The sequence below is a fragment of the Aotus nancymaae genome, unplaced genomic scaffold (genome assembly GCF_030222135.1).
Source record: "Aotus nancymaae isolate 86718 unplaced genomic scaffold, 86718_ANA_hifiasm-v0.15.2.pri h1tg000059l, whole genome shotgun sequence".
NCBI lineage: Eukaryota > Metazoa > Chordata > Mammalia > Primates > Aotidae > Aotus > Aotus nancymaae.
In genome coordinates, this window is record NW_026988473.1 from 10,845,708 (window position 1) to 10,866,797 (window position 21,090).

General features: G+C 41.1%; 2 protein-coding genes and 1 non-coding gene across 3 annotated transcripts in view; all 3 read right to left on the bottom strand.

Annotated features, from left to right (window-relative positions):
* Positions 1-21,090, bottom strand: part of LOC105718529 (olfactory receptor 4D11-like) — a 58,590-nt gene that overhangs the window by 19,250 nt on the left and 18,250 nt on the right. The gene's annotated exons all lie outside the window — the stretch shown is intronic.
* LOC105718554 (olfactory receptor 4D11) lies at positions 8,023-8,958 on the bottom strand. Its single transcript, XM_012454290.2, has one exon. The coding sequence runs from the start codon at positions 8,956-8,958 to the stop codon at positions 8,023-8,025; it is 936 nt and encodes a 311-aa protein (XP_012309713.2).
* On the bottom strand, positions 13,125-13,229 carry LOC135270282 (U6 spliceosomal RNA). Its single transcript, XR_010338445.1, has one exon. It is a non-coding gene; the product is annotated as a U6 spliceosomal RNA (small nuclear RNA).

Genomic DNA, 21,090 nt, shown 5'->3' on the forward strand with positions numbered 1-21,090 from the left:
GGTTTCACTATGTTGGCCTGGTCTTGAACTCCTGGCCTCATGTGATCCGCCCACCTTGGCCTCCCAAAGTGCTGGGATTACAGGCATGAGCCACTGTGCCTGGCCAACAGCTACTTTTGTAGTTACATGGTTATAGTCTTCACCAGCTATCATCTGAGAGTGACCATTTTGTTGTCGTTTTGAGGTCACACTCCTATTGGCCAGGCTGGAGTGCAATGGCTCAGTCGTGACTCACTGCAACCTCTGCTTCCTGGGCTCAATTGATTCTCCTACCTCAGCATCCCCAGTAGCTGGGACTACAGGTTGTACCATCATCCCTGGCTAATTTTTTGTATTCTTACAAAAAGACTGGGTTTCACTATGCTGCTCAGTCTGGTCTCAAACTCCTGGGCTCAAGTGATACACCTGCCTGGACCTCCCAAAGTGCTGGGATTACAAACATGAGCCACTGTGCCCAACCCAAGAATTGTCTTTTTATTATTCACTCACGTATGGATTTTAGGCGTTCTTAAACTTTTGTGTTATGTACGTGACCCTGGTGTCCATAAGTAGGTCTCTCTCTGATTCTGGCTTTAATTTCTCTCTGTATATTTTTTCCCATTTTACTCTTCTAAACTTAGGGGAAAAAAGTCCTTAAAAGACTATGCTTCCCCCAAGCAACACTCTTCCTTTTACTCACACAGAAAACTAAGAGCTCCTTTTCCCATTCCCTTGGTATTTATTCAGATTCTCTCAATCACGTCTTAAGGTGTTTACGTCAACAACATGGGGTGGCAAGAATAAATGTTCAGAATAATCATCACAAATTTCAAGCCTCCAGAATCCTTGAAGGAAGAGCTCCCTACACTGTACTTAGCAGGGCTGGAAAGTGAAGGAATCATCTAAGAAGGCACCTTTGGTTAATCTGGAATGCAGATGTGTATTTTAATAAGTGACAGTGACCCACTCCAGGAACTTTCTTTTGGATATTGCAATGATCAGTCAATGGTTTTCAAATCTTCTGCTCAGGAAACCACTGTGACAAGCCTAAGAGTGTCCCATATCACCTGCCCTCCATTCCCTTCCCTCTTCCTTTCACATGTTCTTTACTTTTTTCTGTATTTCTTATTTCCTTCCTCTATGTATGATTTCCATAACACTAAGGTGGTCTTTTTGAGGGAAAGATAAGTCAAATATAGATTCTTTCCTTAAGAAGTTTACAGTTAAGATAGAAAGAGTGGGCTGGGCAGGGTTGCCCAGGCCTATAATCCTAGCACTTTGGGAAGCTGAGGCAGGCAGATCATCTGAGGTCAGGAATTCGAGACCAACCTGGGCAACATATCGAAACCTGTCTTTACTAAAAATACAAAAATTAGCTGGGTGTGGTGGTGGGCGCCTGTAATCCCAGCTACTTAGGAGGCTGAGGCAGGAGAATTACTTGAACCTGGGGAAAGAAGGTTGCAGTGAACTGAGATCACATCACTTCACTCCAAACTGGGAAAAAGAGTGAGTAAAACCTCGTATCAAAAAAAAAAGAAAGAAAGAAAGAAAGAGTGTTACAAGCACGTGGAATCAGCAGAAAAGAAGATGAGGCTGGACAAAATCATGGTGGCGACATAGGCGAAAAACAGTGCCGTTTGGGCATAGAATGTTTATTAAACCCATGCTGTCCGGGAACTCTGCTGAACAATATCACTTGCATTTTGGATACAAAAGTGTAGATCACCTGGAACATTTATGCGGTTTGGGTTCTACCATTTCCTAGCTGGTGTGACCTTGGACATGTTACTCAAAAATAGTACTGAACTCATGGGAAATGTATGTGAAGTACACAGGACATGACTTAGAGTCAGTTTTCAACATGCACAGTGATGATTTATCCACAACGTGATTAGACCTACCTCATACACGGGGTGTGTGTAAGGAGTAGGCGAGCTTGAGTGCGTATTTCAGAAACTAAACGCAGCTGAGGAAGTGGATTTTACTAGCAACTACGCAGTCCCGCCAGCCTGGGTGAGTGATTTTTCCCTCTGTACATGGCTGTTCAGTCTGCAGGAGCTCGTGTGAGTGTGGATCATAATGCTTTTGACCCTGTTGTCAAAACTCTCTTCCCAACACTTTAAAGCAAGCAGAAAATGCCATCTCTTCCTGAGAATATTTTTGTTTTTTGCTTAAGGATTTGAGCCAAGGCTTAAGTTCAAAATATCAGAGTATTTGTATACACACATATGTTTATAAACATAAATTAGGCCAGGCGCAGTGGCTCATTCCTATAATCCCAGCGCTTTTGGAGGCCAAGGTGGAGGGATCACTTGAGGTCAGGAGTTCAAGACCAGCCTGGCCAACATGGTAAAACCCTGTCTTTACTAAAAATACAAAAATTAGCTGGGCTTGATGGCATGTGCCTGTAATCTCAGCTATTCTGGAGGCTGAGGCAGGAGAATTGCTTGAACCTGGGAAGTAGAGGTTGGAGTGAGCTGAGATCAAGCTACTGCACTCCAGCCTGGATAACAGAGCAAGACTCCATCCCAAAAAAACAAAATGGAACAAAACAAAAATATAAATTAAATCAGTTAATTTTTGTGTGCAGTTATAAATATAGATATTTGTATTATAAACCTATACAGGAAGAATATAAACCATAATCCTCAAAAAAGAAATCCAGTCACCCAGGCATCAAGCCCCGGGGATTCCATACAGTTTTCAAGGTCTCAGCATTATAGAAATGTGGGCGGAACAACGGAGCACTGCTTTGCTAATTTTCGTTTGCTTTTAGAGAACACTTATGGGGGTGATTCTCATGTGTTATACCAACTGCTTCATTTTATTTTATTATTATTATAATTTTGAGACGGAGTCTGTCTTGCTCTTTTCTCCCAGGCTGGAGCGCAGTGGTGTGATCTCAGCTCACTGCAACCTCTATGTCCCGGGTTCAAACGGTTCTCCTGCCTCAGCCTCCCAAGTAGCTCGGATAACAGGCGCCTGCCATCACACCTGGCTAATTTTGTATTTTTAGTAGAGATGAGGTTTCACCATGTTGGCTAGGCTGGTCTGAAACTCCTGACCTCAGGTGATCTGCCCGCTTCAGCCTCCTAAAGTGCTGGGATTACAGGTGTGATCCACCCGCTTCAGCCTCCTAAAGTGCTGGGATTACAGGTGTGATCCACCTCGCCTGGCCTACAACTGCTTCATTGTATCTGTTCCAGAACCTTTAATATTCATGTGAAATAGATATTATTATCCTGGTTTTATAGATGAGGAAACTGAGACACAGAAAGATTAAGTAACTTGCTTAAGGTCTCACAGCTAGTAGAACTTTGTCTCAAATCAAGATTTGCCTTATTTCAAGGACTCATGCTCTTACCTGCTTCAATGATACTGATTTACCTCCTCTTCCTGATATTGATTAGTTCTTCCCAGAAGATGTTGCAAAAGAAAGAGTTTACAAAATTTTTTAGCAAATCAAGTGAAAGTAGCATGAGTGTAAGGTGGAGCTGTTAGAAGCCTGCATATGGCAAGTGAGAGGTGTGGCTGGGTGTGACTTAGCATGAAAGGATGTCAGAAGTGACTTTGAAAAGTAGAGTATGAAGAATCAGACTTTGCAGTATTTAGAGACATTTTCACAAAGAACCTGCATCAACCATATGGCAGGTTCCAATGGCAAGGTACAGAAATGAGTTGTGAGTAACATTATCTCAAAAGCGAGCTCCGCTTGAAAATAATAGTCTAATGCATTTCTATGGATGTTGTGTGTGTGTGGTGTTTGTGTGTGTGTGTGTGTTTAAAACATGGTCTTGCTCTGTCACCGAGGCTAGAGTGCAGTGGCATAATCATGGCTCACTGCAGCCATGAACTCCTGGTATCAAGCAATCCTTCTGCCTCAGCCTCTCAAAATGCTGAGATTACAGGTGTTAGCCACTGTGTCCGCCCAGATGGTATCTTTTACAGAGTAAGAAGCATACTTTGAAAGTATAGAATTATGCACATTGCATTGAAACATATGCACAATAAAGCGTGGGTGGAGGCTGGGTGCTGTGGCTCAAGCTTATAATCCCAGCATTTTGGGAGGTCAAGGCGGGCAGGTCACTTGAGGTCAGGAGTTCGAGACCAGCTTGGCCAACATGGTGAAACCCTGTCTCTACTAAAACACAAAAATTAGCTGGGCATGGTGCCGCATACCTGTAATCTCAGCTACTCAGGAGGCTCAGGCAAAAGAATCACTTGAACCTGGGAGGTGGAAGTGGCAGTGAGCTGAGACTGCACCACTGCACTCCAGCCTGGGTGACATGGAGACTCCGTCTCAAAAAAAAAAATAGAGTGGGTGGGGAAATGAATAAAGAAATACAATTTAATGTGTCTTTGCAAGGTCAGAATAAAGATAATGAGGATTTCTTTAAAAATCACCCCAAAGGGGACCCTTCTTTGGAAATAAGCTTATCAAGTGTCTTGGACAGAGCCTGCAAACTGAGGGATCCCCCCATATCCTAGGATCCCACTGAGCAAATTTTTCCTCATTCTCTACAGTAAGTTCACTTCCTAGGATGCCCCACATATCATGGTTTTCTCTTTTCCAATTTTGAAAATCCCTTACTCTTGATTGAATCCCTAAAACTTCTGTTAGAAGAATTATTCATATTCAGTGGTACGTGAAGGTACAGATAATCTAGTCATTAAAACATCTTACTCAAAGCCTCCAAAATTTCATGCCCAGCCAAGAGGCAAAACTGCGTATACCAAACTCAGGAACTACTGCCTTTAAAAGCTATTTTTTCAAGGTAGTCATTTTCCTGAGAGCTGGTGATGTCAGCACCTTCTCAACTACCTTTAATAAACTTTGAACCTCAGTAGACCAACAAATAAAATACAGCCACGTCTCCTGAAGCCAACTGACCCTCTTCCTATATATTTTTGCAAGCCATACTTTCCCTCTTTCTAACAGTGAAAAACTGCCTCCTTTCTTTGCCTCTTAAGAGTCTTGGCTTCTACAGGAACATTTACACATTTGCAGCATTTCTCAAAATTCAGCGCGAACAGCTTTTCAGTTTCAGTTCATACGCACTAATGCTAACTACTGATTTAATCTTCAAGTGGGAAATTGATCCTCTTATGATGCCCCAGCTGCATTTTACAAGGAGTAGGTACTGGGGAAATTCTCTATTTAATGTAAAGCCTACCTCAAGGTGAGTGATTTTGTTATTATCTTCTTTCTTCAGATGGGAAAAAGCAACCTCAAGTACTTAGAGTATTCTGACTCTTTTCTGCTTATCACGTTTTTGCCACCTGTATTAGTCTCTCAGCCACAAGCCCAATATAGGAATTAGCAAAGGGAATATTGTTAGGTATGAATGTGGAAGCTGAGTGGCCAATACAATACACTACACTACAACTCAGGAGTTCCTGTGGGAGTCATTAACAGGCCACCAGGTACTCTCCCCTCTCATACGTTCTCTCTCCCTCTTTCTCATTTTTTCTCTGTTCTCTCTCATACATACATGCAGAGGCACCAGTGCACTCAGGACGTACCCTTTCCTCTAGAGGAACCACATGAGACAGTGCATTTTCCCCTTTGGCTCAGGAAGAAAATGTTTTGTTAAACCACACCAATGACTGTGCAGTCTTCCTCTTGACCAAAGTCACTTTGCCTGCAATCAGCTAGGAAATGAAACTTAAATAAATAAAAGAGTAACCATGAAAAATTTAAAGCTCTGTGGCTATTGTCAGAGTAGCTCTCAGAGACTGTATAGGTTTATAGGTGTATTTTCTGTTTATTTTAATTAATTAATTAATTAATTAATTGAGACAGTTTTGCTTTGTTGCTCAGCCTGGAGTGCAATGGTGCGATCTTGGCTCACTACAACCTCTGCCTCCTGGGTTCAAGCGATTCTCCTGCCTCAGCCTCCCAAGTGGCTAGGATTACAGGTATTCGCCACCACATCCAGCTAATTTTGTATTTTTGGTAGAGATGGGGTTTCACCATGTTGGCCAGGCTGGTCTCGAACTCCTGACCTCAGGTGATCCGCCAGCCTCAGTCTCCCAAGTGCTAGGATTACAGGCGTGAGCCACTGTGCCAGGCCTAGTTTTTACCAGTTTTTATTGAAGCACAATCTCAACCTTTGCCTCCCGGGTTCAATAGATTCTCCTGCCTCAGCCTCCTGAGTAGCTGGAAATACAGGTGTCCACCACCACGCCCAGCTAATTTCTTTTGCATTTTTAGTAGAAATGGGGTCTCTACTAAAAATGTTGACCAGGCTGGTCTCAAACACCCGACCTCAGGTGATCTACCCACCTTGGGCCCCCAAAGTGCTGGGATTACTGGCATGAACTACTGCACCTGGCCCAAGCTGACTCTTTAAGCCTTATAAATAAGAAGCTGGACATTTTAACATGATGCTTTGAACTCAATATACATTTTCATGTTTTCTACTCAACGGTTTTTATCTAAAAATGAAGAGTATGGGTCATATAGAAGAGTGTGACGGTCCAATGGGGAACAGAAGGTGTGTTAGGCAGAGCAATAAAGGCGATATTAATAATGACATTTATTTTTCATTGGACATTTATTCTCTGCCAGGTGTTATATATTTCACGTATACCACCTCATTTTGTCCTTTACAACAACTTCATGATATGAATTTTATAACAAGAATCTTTATGTAGGTGAATGATGAACTTTGGAGAGAGAGGTGAAGTAACTTGCTGAAGATCACATAGCTGGTGGATGGCAGAGATAGGATTTGTACCTGGGTCTCTATGACTCTGAAGTTAGAGCTTTAATCCACCACACTTCACTGTTTTCCCAGATAATAATACTAGCCTATACTGCCTCTTCGCAAACACTGGAAGTTTGAAAATATAGACCAGGTAGAGTTTTTTTCTTCTTTAACTCTCCCATTCTCTTTCTTTCCAGTGAAAAGAAATGAATTCTCAATGGTGAGTCCAAGCCAAAACTGACCCTTGTAAGGCTGTAACTGGAAAACCAGTCCTTTGATGGTAGAGATAGATTGCTTCATGTGTGTGGTTCCTGAAGTTCTGCCTTTTTTTTTTTACTCAGAGTTTTGCTCTTGTTGCCCAGGCTGGAGTGCAATGGAGCGATCTCAGCTCACCACAACTTTCACCTCCCAGGTTCAAGTGATGCTCCTGTCCAAGTAGCTTGGACTACAAGCATATGCCACCACGCTTGGCTAATTTTGTATTTTTAGTAGAGGCAGGGTTTCTCCATGTTGGTCAGGCTTGTTTTGAACTCCCTACCTCAAGTAATCCACCCGCCTCAGCCTCCCAAAGTGCTGAGATTACAAGTGTGAGCCACGGTGCCCAGCCTAGAGCGTGCTGCCTTTATTCAAACTTATAATGAAAATGTCTGGCATGTCTAGTTCTGCATTAAGATACATGCCTTTAGGCCATAATGAGAAATCTTCCCAAGCTTCATCAATCTTGATAGGAATCCAGGAGGATAACCATTATGTACCTATGAAGTTCTCAGTAGCTCATGAGCCCACTTTAGTTTAACTCAGCAGAGGCAAATTTCTCAATATGTGATAGGCCATACATATCCACATATATGTACTCCAGAGGCATTGATCATAAGATCCTTCTGGAACAGGATTATATTTGGTGTAGATAGGTCCAACCATGTAATAAATTACATTAATGTAGTAGAAAAACAATGGGGTTGGGTATCTGAAGATGTCTCTGTAATTAATATGAGACCTTGAACACATCACTTTATCTCTCTAGGCTTTTATTTCCTTATCTTCTGAAAAAACTGTAGGACTTAATCTCTTATCTGCCTGCCATATTGCTGTCTTGATTGACGTAAGATTACTTGGTCTTTGGAAAAATATCAGCCAGTTCACTTCTATAACACTAGTTACTTCATGCTGCACAGGAGCCTGGATTATCAGTTATTTACTAACTTAAATAGGAAAACAAATTGTTCATAGTCAGTATAGTTGGTTTGTTGACAATATATTTGAGAATGTAAATGTGAATTCATGGGAAAAATAATATAAGGCGTCTTTGGTGATGAAGAGCTGGATTCATTATCTATTCCCTTTCGGAAGGCACGAGCCTTCTCTTCAGTCTTCTCATGGCTGACTTCATTTCCTGGTTCCTCAGAGTGTAGATCAAAGGGTTCAGCAGAGGGGAGATGACAGTGAAGGTGACAGAGATGGCCTTATCTGTGGGGAGGGCCGTGAAGGGCCGGGCGTAGACATAGATGCAGGGCACGAAATGTAGGGTCACCACAGTGATGTGGGAGGTGCATGTGGAGATGGCTTTCCTCCTGGCCTCTCCTGCCTGAGACCTCAGCATCACTAGGATGACTGTGTAGGACACAAGCAGGAAGATAAACCACAGGGTAGTGACCAGGCCATTGTTTGAAATCATCAGGAGCTCAAGAGCAAAAGTGTCAGTGCAGGCGAGTTTGAGGACCTGGGGGACATCGCAGTAGAAAGTGTCAAGAACATTGGGTCCACAGAAGGGGAGAGGCAGCAGCAGGGAGATCTGCACGATGGAGTGGACAAAGCCCCCCACCCAGGAGGCCGTGATGAGGGCAGTGCATCGTCCCCTACCCATGATGGTCACATAGTGCAGGGGCTTGGAGATGGCCATGTAGCGGTCAAACGCCATTACAGAGAGAGAAAAAATGTCTGCCCCACCAAGGAGGTGGAAGAGAAATATCTGTGTCATGCAGCTTGTATAGGATATGGTCTTTTTGTTTGACAAAAGGTCCAGCAAGACTTTAGGAGCAGTTATGGAGGAGAAGCAGATGTCAAGGATGGCTAGATTGCGGAGCAGGAAGTACATGGGAGTGTGAAGGTGAGACTCACAGGTCACAGTGATCATGATGAGGAGGTTTCCCAGCAGAGTCGTCATGTACACAAGACATAAAAAAAGAAACAAGACCAAGCTTAGGTCCTGGGATTGAGTAAGTCCCAGAAATATAAATTCTTTTACTCTGGTGCCATTTCCCAACTCCATTGAATCATGTTTTCTCTTTCTCGAAGATCTTGGAAAAAAAAGTTATTTCAGAAAGTGTTTACTTCCTCTTAATAGGTTCAAGTATTGGGTCTGAAAACTTGTGAGATATTATCACCACATGAATTGCAATTTCAAGGTTATTCCCAATGCATCTAAAATGACATCTTATTATAGAATCATGCATACACTTATGCAAATTACATTTTTAAAAAATGTATAAAAATGCATAAAAATGATGTTCCAGTTATTCAACATACTAAGGACATTATTCAAGATAAACAGAGGGGGATATTAACTATACAGAAAGAGACTATTGTGGCATAGGGAATATAAACATGGGATTCGTTTGTTGTGTGAGTAAGGCAGTGCTTATTTTGTGTGTCTAGAACACCTCGAATTTTACAGGATTTTGGCTTTTTTTCCCCAGACTGGATGCTCCATTTAAATGGTTCTAAGAACTTCTGTCTGCAAAATGTCCCACCCTCCATTAGATTGAATTGTACGTAAGCAGCATTTAAATCATAAACTTAGTTCCATGAAAAATTAGGAAATTTTTAAGCCATAAAATTCGTCTCTATTGTTCTGTTCTTCTTTAAGGGGACTTCTTTCTTTCTTTCTTTAACCTACTTTAGGTACAGAATAGTGCCTCAGCTATGGAAATAAAAATATTACTCAGAGCTTCTCTTCTGTTGTTTCAATTTCATTCTTAAGAAAGAATTTTTGTTGAGCTACCATTGACATATCACAGACTGCACATATTTGAGTTCACACTTCGATAAGTTTTGACATAGTATATACCCGTGACACCATCTCTGTAGTTAAGAGAGTGAATACATCTGTCACCCAGAAAATGTCCTTATGCCCCTGTGTAACCTGTCCCTTCTACCCTTCCTTCTTCAGGCAACCACAGATCTGCTTGCTGTCATTATGCATTGTTTGTATTTTCTACAATATTCTATAAGTGAAATTCTACTGTATGTGTTTTTCTCTTGTCTGCCTTCTTTCAGCCATGAAATTCATCCACTGTTTTGTGTGTACTGCTATTTTGTTCCTTTTTATTGTATGAATATAGCACCGTTTGCTTATCCATTCACTTGTAGGTGAACACTTGGGTTATTTGTGGCTTTTGAATATTAGCCATAAAGCTGCTATGAACATTCATCTTTGGGTCTTTGTGTGGACATATGTTTTCAATTCTCTTGGGTAAGTAGCTAGGAGTAGAATGGCTGTAACTCTTAATATTCAATAATAAGAGAACAAACAACCAAATTAAGCAACAAGGACAAAAAATTAAAAAAAAATGAAGTCACTAAAAGAAGTTAAAAAAAAAGAAGAGAAAAAAGAACAAATTATTTGAACAGACACTTCAGCAAGAAGACACAGAGATAGATAGGAAATGAGCACAGAAAAAGGTTCAACATCATTTATCAGGGAGGAAATATAAATTAAAACAACAGTGCAATTCAAAAATAGTATAAATTAGAATTACTAAAATGAAAAAGACTGATATATCAAGAGTGGACAAAGATGTAGAGGAATGGAACTCCAGTGGGAATATAAAATGGCATAATCACTTTTGAAAACAGTTTGGCTTTTTTTTTTTTTTTTGAGACAAAGTCTTTTCTTTTTTTCTTTCTTTCTTTCTTTTTTTTTTTGAGACAGAGTTTCGCTCTGTCGCCCAGGCTGGAGTGTGGTGGCACGATCTAGGCTCATTCCAACCTCCGCCTCCCAGGTTCAAGTGATTCTCCCACCTCAGCCTCCCAAGTAGCTGGGGTTACGGCACGCAGCACCATGCCTGGCTAATTTTTGTATTTTAAGTAGAAGTGGGATTCACCATGTTGGGCAGGGTGGTCTTGAACTTCTGATCTCAGGTGATCCACCCACCTTGGCCTCCCAGAGTGTTGGGATTACAGGCATGAGCCACTGCACCTGGCCGGCAGTATTATTTAAACTGTTACACATATACTTACCTTATAATTGTTCTGCTTTTGAATTTCTTTCCTTTTTTTTCTGGTAATTCTTTGAAATGGGGCTTATTTTCTTTCTTCCTAGTTTATCTCCTTTTTCTTTCCATAATCAAAAACAAAAGAAGGGCAAAAGTCCTATTCTTCCCATTTTTTGGATGTGTTCTCCAATGCAAATGAAGATATTTCTCACTTACCTCACTTTGACTTCAAGTTTTCTTTTGTCTCTATGCAGTTTTGTCCAAAATCTATGTAATGGGTAAATCTAAATAACAAGCTGCCAAGAAGTATTCTACCTTCGAGGTAGATGCCTGGTGGACTCTGGCACCACACAGCCTGTTCAAAGCCCAGCTGAGTACTTACTGGCTGAGCTAACACGCACAAGTTGCCTCACCCCGTGACCTCATTCTCTGCATCAGTAATTTGGAGACAATAGCTTCTCCTTCATAAGACTTTCGTGAGGGTTAAATACGTTAATCTATGTGGAGCATCCGTACTTAGAGCATTGCCTAATCTGTAATAAGTGTAATTATATGTGTATTACCTTAAAGACAAATGCAGGTTAATAATTCCCACACACAACTTCTTCAATAAATATATTGCCAATACTTATGGACTTTCTTTTAGAGGAGCTGCATGTTTTCCACATGTGTGTCCTCAACCACTTCGTCAAAACGTTAACTATTTTGAAGGAATTAGGAGATACTTGCCTTCCAGTGACCCAGAGGGTGGTGACAGTGTAGGAGAGTAAAAAGAGCACTTGCTTAGTTTGGCTTCTTCTCTGACATCTTATTAGCAGACCAGAGAAATTGTTCAGTGCAAGGGCTCTGGGATCGAGAGTCATCTGGGTTTAAGTCCTGGCTTTGCCACTGTGTGATTTGGGCAAGTACATGACCCCATTGAGACTCTACTTCTCCATCTGTGGCATGGGGATGATAATAATACCCAGTTCACAGGGAAGTTGTGAGGGTTGAAGAATTAACATGTGTAAACTTCTCAGCATATGGGCTGGTTATCTGTCATGATCAGTGCTGTGCTGGGGAACCCTAACAGTGGAGCCTCATCAGTAAATGAAATGTATTGAACTCAACGGTAGATATCAATCCTGATTAGCTTAAAAAGAGAGGAAATGGTCACTAGGAACATCAACTCAGTATAGTGTCTAGAGATGTTGATGAAAACCAATGTAGTTATTAAAGTCTTCAAGGGGACTCCCATGTAAACACCACACTGTTTACACACAAAGAGGTGGAAGGTAGACCATATCCCAGACCCCATGCCAGGCCTATTGGTCAGAAAGAAATAGGTCTCATGTTCACAAACTGCCTTTGGTAATTTAAAGGAAACATCTGCTACTTTTAATCCATCCAATTATTTAGCAACTATTGATGGAATATGGGAAGAGTTCTAGGTTTTTGGAGAGAAAGGCATATAATCTAGATACAGTGTGAAAAGCATTGAAATCTAATATATGGGAGTGGTGGGGACCATCTCAGGACAGATGAAGAGCTGAGTGTGAGTAGAGGATGATTTCCAACTAAGAGGCTCAGCGAAGCTGTATGGAGGAAGTGGCATTTATGTTTGGGACATATAGGAACAGGAAGAAAGGATCTTCTGGCCTTAGGGGACTATTTAAATATATGAAGGTTGCTTATGAGTGGGAAGTTTGGCTGGAAAGTAAGGGTGCAATCATGACAGCATGGAAAGACAGAGAAAAGAAAATCACTGCTATTGTAAAGTCTCAGAAGACAATACCCCATAATGAAGGCCTCAGAAGCAGCCTCCGAAGTACAAGTTTCTCTCTGACCTCCTCCTGCCATCCTGTGTCAGGTCTCTGGCTCTTCGTTCTTCCCCAAGGTTAGCTGTATAAACTATAATACCTCTTCCCTAAGGCGGATCATGGAAAACAGAACCCTTTTTCTCCAAAGCCAGCCATAAAACCTAACGATATTACTCTAACTTCCCCATTACTTTGCCTTTCTGTGTAAGAGTTGGCCATAAATAAATTCTCAGGTCTACTTTGTTTGATCGTAGGTCATAAGAACTCCATTCCAGAGAGAGAGAGAGCAAGCACTACCTCATACCCAGGAGGAATGAATTGCTGCACAGAGAGGCCAAACAGGATCTAAACAGACAGGCCTCTGGGTTTCCCCATTGTCCATTAGCATTAGATCATACCATTTTTTTAAATTTTAAATTTCAATTTTTATGGAGCACTTCATGAATTTGTGTGCCACCCTTGTAAAGGGGCCATGTTAATCTCCGCTGTATTTTCCCAATTTTGGTATATATGTGCTGCCAAAGCAAGTGATCATACCTTGTTTGGCCAATCGTATTTCGACATGGCTATCCATACTTTGTTGGACCTAAACATAGAACGTTTTCCTTGTATCTTTGGGTCTTCATTCTGAAGCCTCCCATGTCATGTAAAGCTATGATCAAATACATTTGTATTTCTTTTCTCCTAATTGTCTGCCTTTTGCCAGCTGATTTTCAGCGAACTTTCAGAGCGTGAAGGGGAAGTTTTCTCCTGTTGCCTACACTATAAACTTCTTATGTTTGTGTTAGATCTAAAGCAGAGTAGACAGGTGTTTGTTGTCTGAGTCATTAAACTTTTGTGAGTGTTCAAAATATTTTATGTATTACTGTATGTTTAAATTCAGGCTAAGAATTACCTCTGCTGATTTCAGCCTGAGAAGATCCATCTATAGAAATGAAGACTGAGAAAAATCTCTTCTCTGTACCATTCAAGAGGTCTCAGAGGGCAAAAGCTGCCTTTCCCCCAATTCCAAACTGACCTCAATTCTGTTTCTCATTTGACAATGTACTCTTTGTTAGTATTTCTAACTTACGTTGTTACTAAAGGAAGGTTCTCCCCAGAATGAAGCATCTTGTACACATATTACATTATTTATATCCACAGTGTGCTTGTAAATCTTAATAATTACACCTAGATTTCAATTTTTCTTATTCTTATTTTTTCACTCTATGCATAAACATCCAGACACTGGCACACGTGCACACACACACACACACACTTTTATTTTTTACCTAAAATCTGCAACCTTCTTCCAAGAACTCCAACATTTTAAATAATGTTCACATGAACCTTGGGAATCATACAACTTCAGAAAACTCTGCTCAACACCCCTCTGAAGACCAGTTATTTCAATGGTGTCTCTTCTATCTTAATGTGGAGAGGACTTGGGAATAATATTTTCTTGGCTCTTTCACACTGATTCACAGTGTCCCGTCATATTTACCAGTTCCTTAATCCCAGAACTAGTGTGAGAATTATCAGAGGGATTTTAGTTGGATGTGGTTGTGGAAAAATTCTGCTGACGGTGAGGTTGTTTCAGGGGGAATAATTAAGAAGTCACTCAGACACATATGCTTAGGAACACACATTTTGCCTAGAGCCTAAAATTTTCCAGAGGCAACTGAAAAGTGAATCTCCTTATCTTCTGGCTCCAAAAGGAAGAAAGGTTATGTTGAAACATGTCAAGCTCTATTCCTAAGAAAACTCCGAAAGTGCTGTTTTTGGTAATCAGAGGGCGTCTTTCCCATGAGTGCACATGGTGCAGAGAAACTTGGAGCTGACAAGGAGATTGGACTCACTGTCTGGTCTTCCATCCTATTCTATTTCCAAGTCTAACAACTTACACAAAGATAATTGGAAATTGAACCTCTAGTAACAGACAGCACAGGGGCATGAAAGTTTGGGAGATGGCTCATGATTTCTCCAGATCTCCCACTTACTTTATTGACTGGGATCCCCAGTTTGGGAAAAGGTTGAAGCAGGCACAGGATAGAGCAGCATGGTTGGCTGTCTATACTTAAAAAAAATAAAGTCAAATGAAACGAGACACCAAGATGGCCACACAGTGAGAAATGTGATTCTATTCAATAGCTAGCCACATTGACCATCTTTATAATCTACAGCCTTAAGCTTCTAGAAATGGAATATTGGCCATACTGGCTCCCATTGTGTCCCTTGTTTTTGATGACCTTGACAGTACTGAAGAGTCCTCGTCAGGTATTTTATGCAACAGGAGTCCACAACTACCAGGCCATGAACCGTTACCAGCTTTTGCCCTGTTAGAAACCAGGCCACACAGCAGGAGGTGAGTGACAGGCGAACCAGTGAGAGAAGCTTATCTGTATTTACAGCCACTCCTCATTGCTAGCATTACTGCCTGAGTTCCACCTCCTGTCAGATCAGCAGGGGCATTAGATTCTTACAGGAGCGGGAACACTACTGTGAACTGTGCATATGAGGGATCTAGGTTGCATGTTCCTTCTGAGACTCTAATGCCTGATGATCTGTCACTGTCTCCCATCTCCCCCAGATGGGACCATCTAGTTGCAAAAAAAGAGGCTCAGGGCTCCCACTGATTCTACATTATGGTGAGTTGTATAATTATTTCATTATATATTACATGTAATAATAATAGAGATAAAGTGTAACGTATTGAATCATCCCAAAACCATCCCCGCCACCTTTGTCTGTGGAAAAGTTCTCTGCAAAACCAGCCCGTGGTGCCAAAAAGGTTGAGCACCGCTGTTACGCAATGTCCTTCAATTTGGCCTATTCTGGTGATTTTCTCGTGGTTAGACATGGGTTGCAGATGTCTGGGAGAAAGACCGCAGATGCCAAATGCCACTCTCATCACATCATATGAAATGGTATGTGTTAGTCCATTTTTGTGCTCCTGATAAACACATACCAGAGACAGGGTACTTATAAAGGGAAGAAGTTTAATTGACTCACAGTTCCACATGGCCAGGAAAACCTCACAATCATGGCAAAAGGCAAGGGGGAGCAAGTCACATCTTACATGGTGGCAGGGAAGAGAGAATGAGAACCAAGCAAAAGGGGAAACCCCTTATAAAACCATCAGATCTCATGAGACTTATTCACTACCATGAGAACAGTATGGGGGAAGCTGCCCCCATGATTCAAATGTTTCCCATCGGATCCCTCCCATAACACATGGTAATTATGGGAGTTACAGTTCAAGATGAGATTTGGATGAGGACGTAGTTAAACCATATCAGGGTACATGCCATTAACATGATTGATCACTGATGACGTTATTTATAACTCATACTTAGAGAGTTGGGGCTGGGTGTGGTGGCTTGTGCCTGTAGTCCCAGCAATTTGGGAGGCCAAGGCAGGAGGATTGCTTGAGTCCAGGAGTTTAAGACTAGTCTGGGAAACATGGTGAAACCCTGTCTCTACTAAAAATACAACAATTAGTCGGGCATGATGGCACCTGCCAATTGTCCCAGCTACTTGCGGGTCTGAGGTGGGAGGATCGCCTGAGCCTAGGAGGTTGAGGCTACAGTAAGCCAAGATGCAGCAACGCCCTCCAGCCTGGGCAAGAGAGTGAGACCACGTCTCAATTAAAAACAAAACAAAAAAAGACTTGGGAGTCATGCTTCACGTCCTTGAGGGTGGAGAATCTACATACATTATTTGGAATTATTCCGCATGAAAGACTTGTCTATTATCTGCCATTTATTTATTTATTCAGTCATTTATTTATATTAGTATAGGCTCACGGATATTTATTTTATATTTTGAGTTGTAACATGACTACATTATGTATTTTGTTGTTCTGACTTTGGCCATTGGGAACTCTTTTGGTTGGCTCCTGTGATCCTTTGACATACCTCCACTGTTTTCTTTTGTAAACATTTCCTTGTTTTTTGGTGCTAAAAGATGCTCCAGGCTTGTATTGTATATTTCCTGTCCCAGTCCTAAAATCAGTCATTTCTCCAAGAAATACTGGTGCCTTTGTTAAAAAAAATAGTATTTATTAAGTGATTTGAAAATATAAAGAAATAGCATGATAAATGGTACCAACCAAAGAAAACAAAACAAAAACCTGACTTTTTATATTATTGATCATTTCCAGGTACATTTGTTCATGAATATAAAAAGTTAATTTTATTTTAATTAATTTATTTTTGCAGCTTTGATTACATGGATGCTTTCAGGGAAGTGTGAGTCCCTAAGAAAATTCCACAGCTATACTGACTCCTACAATGTAACTAAATGAGGTTAACCTTTGGCATCTGCTGGGAAATACGTTTCTCTTCTTGCAGTCCCATGTGTGCAGGATGAGTCTGAAGTGTGACACGTAAGTACTGGAAGGAGATATTGGATTTGAAGGGATCATGTAGGTGAGAATGAAGGAGCTTTCAATGGCCTGATGACCAAATTGGATGATGGAGTTCTCACAGGATACATAGTAGTCAGGAAACCCATGTCACGTTCATCTGCAAATCCTGCTAACTTGACCTTCAAAGTTTTTCAAACTTCTCACCATGACCACCATTACCATTCTAAGTCATGTCTTCATTCTTTCTCTCATGGGGCTATCATAGTAGGTTCTGAATTAGTTCCTGGTTCTTGTTCTTATCCCTCTTCTGTTCCTCAAAGACTTCCAAATGTGTCCGCCCTACTCAGTGTGAAAGCTAAAAGCTTTGCAACTGCCCACAAAGTTGTGATGACCTGGCCCCATCATCTCTCTGAACTCAACTACAGGTACTTCCTCTCTATCTGCTTTCTCTCACTCAGTCCCAATGGCCTCCTTGCTGTTTCTTGGACCCTGTGGACACATCCCCATCTCAGGGCCTTTGCATATCTGATTTGTGAACTGAGATTTGTATACTGACATACACATTTTGCTAGTTTCTTTCTTTCTTTTTTTTTTTTTGAGAGAAAGAAAGAAAGAGAAAGAAAAAGGGGGAGAGAGAAGAGGTTTCTTGCTCTATTGCCCGGGCTGGAATGCAATCTGAAAATAGGTATTAAAAACCTCTTTTACGCCAATAATTGTGCTTAACAACGGACACAGGAAGGAATAAGGGAAGAAAATAACAAACAGCTAACCAATATTTCATTTAAGTCTGTGAAATGCTATGCAAATGCTGAAGAATGATTTACTTCCAATTTTCCAATTATGTGGTCACTTTCAAAATAGGTGTAATGTGATACTGAGAAAAATGTATGTTCTGTGGACCTGGGGTGGAGAATTCTATAAATATTCACTAAGTTTACTTATTTCAGGTCTAAGTTCAAATCATAGATGTCCCTATTAATTTTCTATGTTGTTGATCCGTCAAATATTAACACTGTGGTGTCAAAATCTCCCGCTATTTTTGTGCGGGAGTCCAGGTCTCTTTATAAGTCATTAAGAACTTGTCTTATGTATCTGGGTACTCCTGTATTGGGTTCATATATATTTATAATCATTAACTCCTGTTGTTGCATTGATCCTTTTACCATTATGTAATGTCCTTCTTTGTTTCTTTTAGTCTTTGTTACTATTAAAGTCTATTTTGTAAGAGACAAAAGTTACAACTCCTGTTTTTTTTTTTTTGCTCTCCATTTAATTGGTGAATCTTCCTCCATCTCTTTGTTTTGAGTCTTTGTATGTCATTGCTTGTGAAATAGATCTGGATACAGCGTACAGATGGGTTTTGACTTTTTATTCAATTTACCTGTCTGTGTCTTTGGTTGGGGCATTTAATCCATTTAAATTTAAAATTAATATTAATATTTGTGAGTTCAATATTGTCATTTAATGCTAGCTGGCTATTTTGCCCATTAGTTGATGTAGATCCTTCATTATAAAGATACTCTTTATGTTTTGGTAAGTTTTTGGGATGACTGATACTGGTTGTTCCTTTCTGTTTGTAGTGCTTCTTTCAGAAGCTCTTGTAAAGCAGGCCTGGTGGTGATGAAATCGCTGAGTGCTTGCTTGTTTGTGAAAATTTTTCTTTTTCCTTCACTTATAAAGCTTAGTTTGGTGGGATATGAGATTCTGGGTTGAAAATTCTTTTCTTTGAGGATATTGAATATTGACCCCCACTCTCTTCTAGTTTGTAGGGTTTCTGCTGAGAGATCTGCTGTGAGTCTGATAGGCTTCCCTTTATGGGTAACCTGACCTTTCTCTCTAGCTGCCCTTAGAATTTTCTCCTTTATTTTAACCCTAGTGAATCTAGTGATTATGTGTCTTGGAGTTGCTCTAGTTGAGAAATATCTTTGTGGTGTTCTCTGGATTAGCTGGAGTTGAGTATTGTCCTGCCTTACTAGATTAGGAAAGTTTTCCTGAATAATATTCTGAAGAATATTTTCCAACTTGGATTCATTCTCTTCATGACATTCAGGCATGCATACCTATCAATCGTAAATTAGGTTTTTTCACATAGTCCCATATTTCTTGGAGACTTTGCTCATTCCTTTTTACTCTTTCTTCTCTAATCTTGTCTTCTCGTTTCATTTCATTAAGTTGGTCTTCGACCTCTGATATCCTTTCTTCTGCTTGATCAATTCGACTGTTAAAACCTGTGCATACTTCATGAAGTTCTCGTATTGTATTCTTCAGTTCCATTAATTCACTTATATTCCTCTCTAAATTGTCTATTCTCGTTAGAATTTTGTCAAACCTTTTTTCAAGGTACTTAGTTTCTTTACATTGGGCTAGAACATGTTCTTTTAGTTCACTAAAGTTCCTTATTATCCACTTTCTGAAGCCTAAATCTGTTAATGGAACACACTTGTTCTCCATCAGGCCTTGTTCTCTTGTTGATGAGGAACTGTGATCACCTGTAGAAGGAGAGGCATTCTGATCTCGGGTATTCTCAGCCTTTTTACGCTGGTTTCTTCCCTTCATTGTGAGTTCATCCACCTGTCGTCTTTGTAATTGCCTACTTTCAAATTAGGTCTCTGAGTGGATGTCCAACTTGTTGATTCCCAGTGCCAAAATCTGAGCAACCCACTGCGCTGGCCAAAACAGCGGCATCAAGATTCGTGGTGCTTTTCTGCCCGGGAATCTCCAGTCTGGCTTCCCTCTTGAGTCCCTTCTTCAATCAGGTAAATGGGTGACTCTGCCTTCCCGGAGCTCCAAACATCGATCAGTCCCATTTATGGAAAGCAGGAAAAAGAACGACAAAAAAAAAAAAAAAAAAAAAAAAAAACACCTCTTAATTGTGACTCTGTTGAACAGAATTGAATTTTAATTAAGCAACATGACGGGAGACACCATGCATTTCCGAGCAATTATGGAGCACCACAGGGGGTGCTGTAAAATCTCAGCCTGAAGACTGAGTGGCTTTAGAAGTTTACCAATTCCCACTGAAACATGGAGCCCAGGATGCCTTGTTGCCAACAGGGAGTGTTATTTGTCAATGAAAATAAGAGAGAACCCTGGCGGCAGGACCAAGAGGGTCACCAGAGGGAAAAGTTGGATTCTTTTGTCTGAATCGAATGATCCAGAGCTTTTTCCGTCTGGAGCTGAGAAAAAGCTCCTGATCCCGATCTACGGGTTTTAATGTTTTATCTGCAGTCAGCTCTACCCATGTCAGCACGAAGACCAGCAGCAACAGCAGAGCAGGGCACATGCCAGGAGAGATGCAAGAGCTGGAAAGCGAAGGCTGGCTGTGGCATAGTCAGTTTGCTAACCTACTCTAAAAGTAACCCCTTCCGCACTTTGCTTCTTACTACACATATATCTAACTGCCTGTTTGCTTGAAAATTCCAAAGGCTGGCCGGGTGTGGTGGCTCACACCCGTAATCCTAGCACTTTGGAAGGCTGAGGAGGTGGATCATCTGAGGTCAGGAGTTCGAGACCAGCCTGGCCAACATGGTGAAACAACGTCTCTACCAAAAATACAGAAAATTAGTTGGGTGTGGTGGCGGGTGCCTGTAATCCCAGCTACTCGGGAGGCCGAGGGAGGAGAATCACTTGAACCCGGGAGGCGGAGTTTGCAGTGAGCCGAGATCGCGCCATTGTGCTCCAGCCTGGGCAAGAAGAGCGAAACTCCATTTCAAAATAAGTAAATCAATAAAGAAAAGAAAAGAAAAGAAAATTCCAAAGACCAATCTTAAAACAATCCAGGCATGAAGCAGAAATGGAGGTTGCAATATTCTCCCTTCTGAGAAGAAATCTGTGTGCAGTTAATCCATAACCCAACCCCTGCCGAGATGGTATCAACCAAGCCTCTGGATGGTCCATTACTCAACAGAGCCATCAGGCTGGGCATGATGGCTCACCCCTGTAATCCTAGCATTTTGGGAGGTGGAGGGGAGGGGTGAATCACTTGAGGTCAGGAGTTCGAGACCAGCCTGGCCAACATGACAAAACCCCGTCTCTATTAA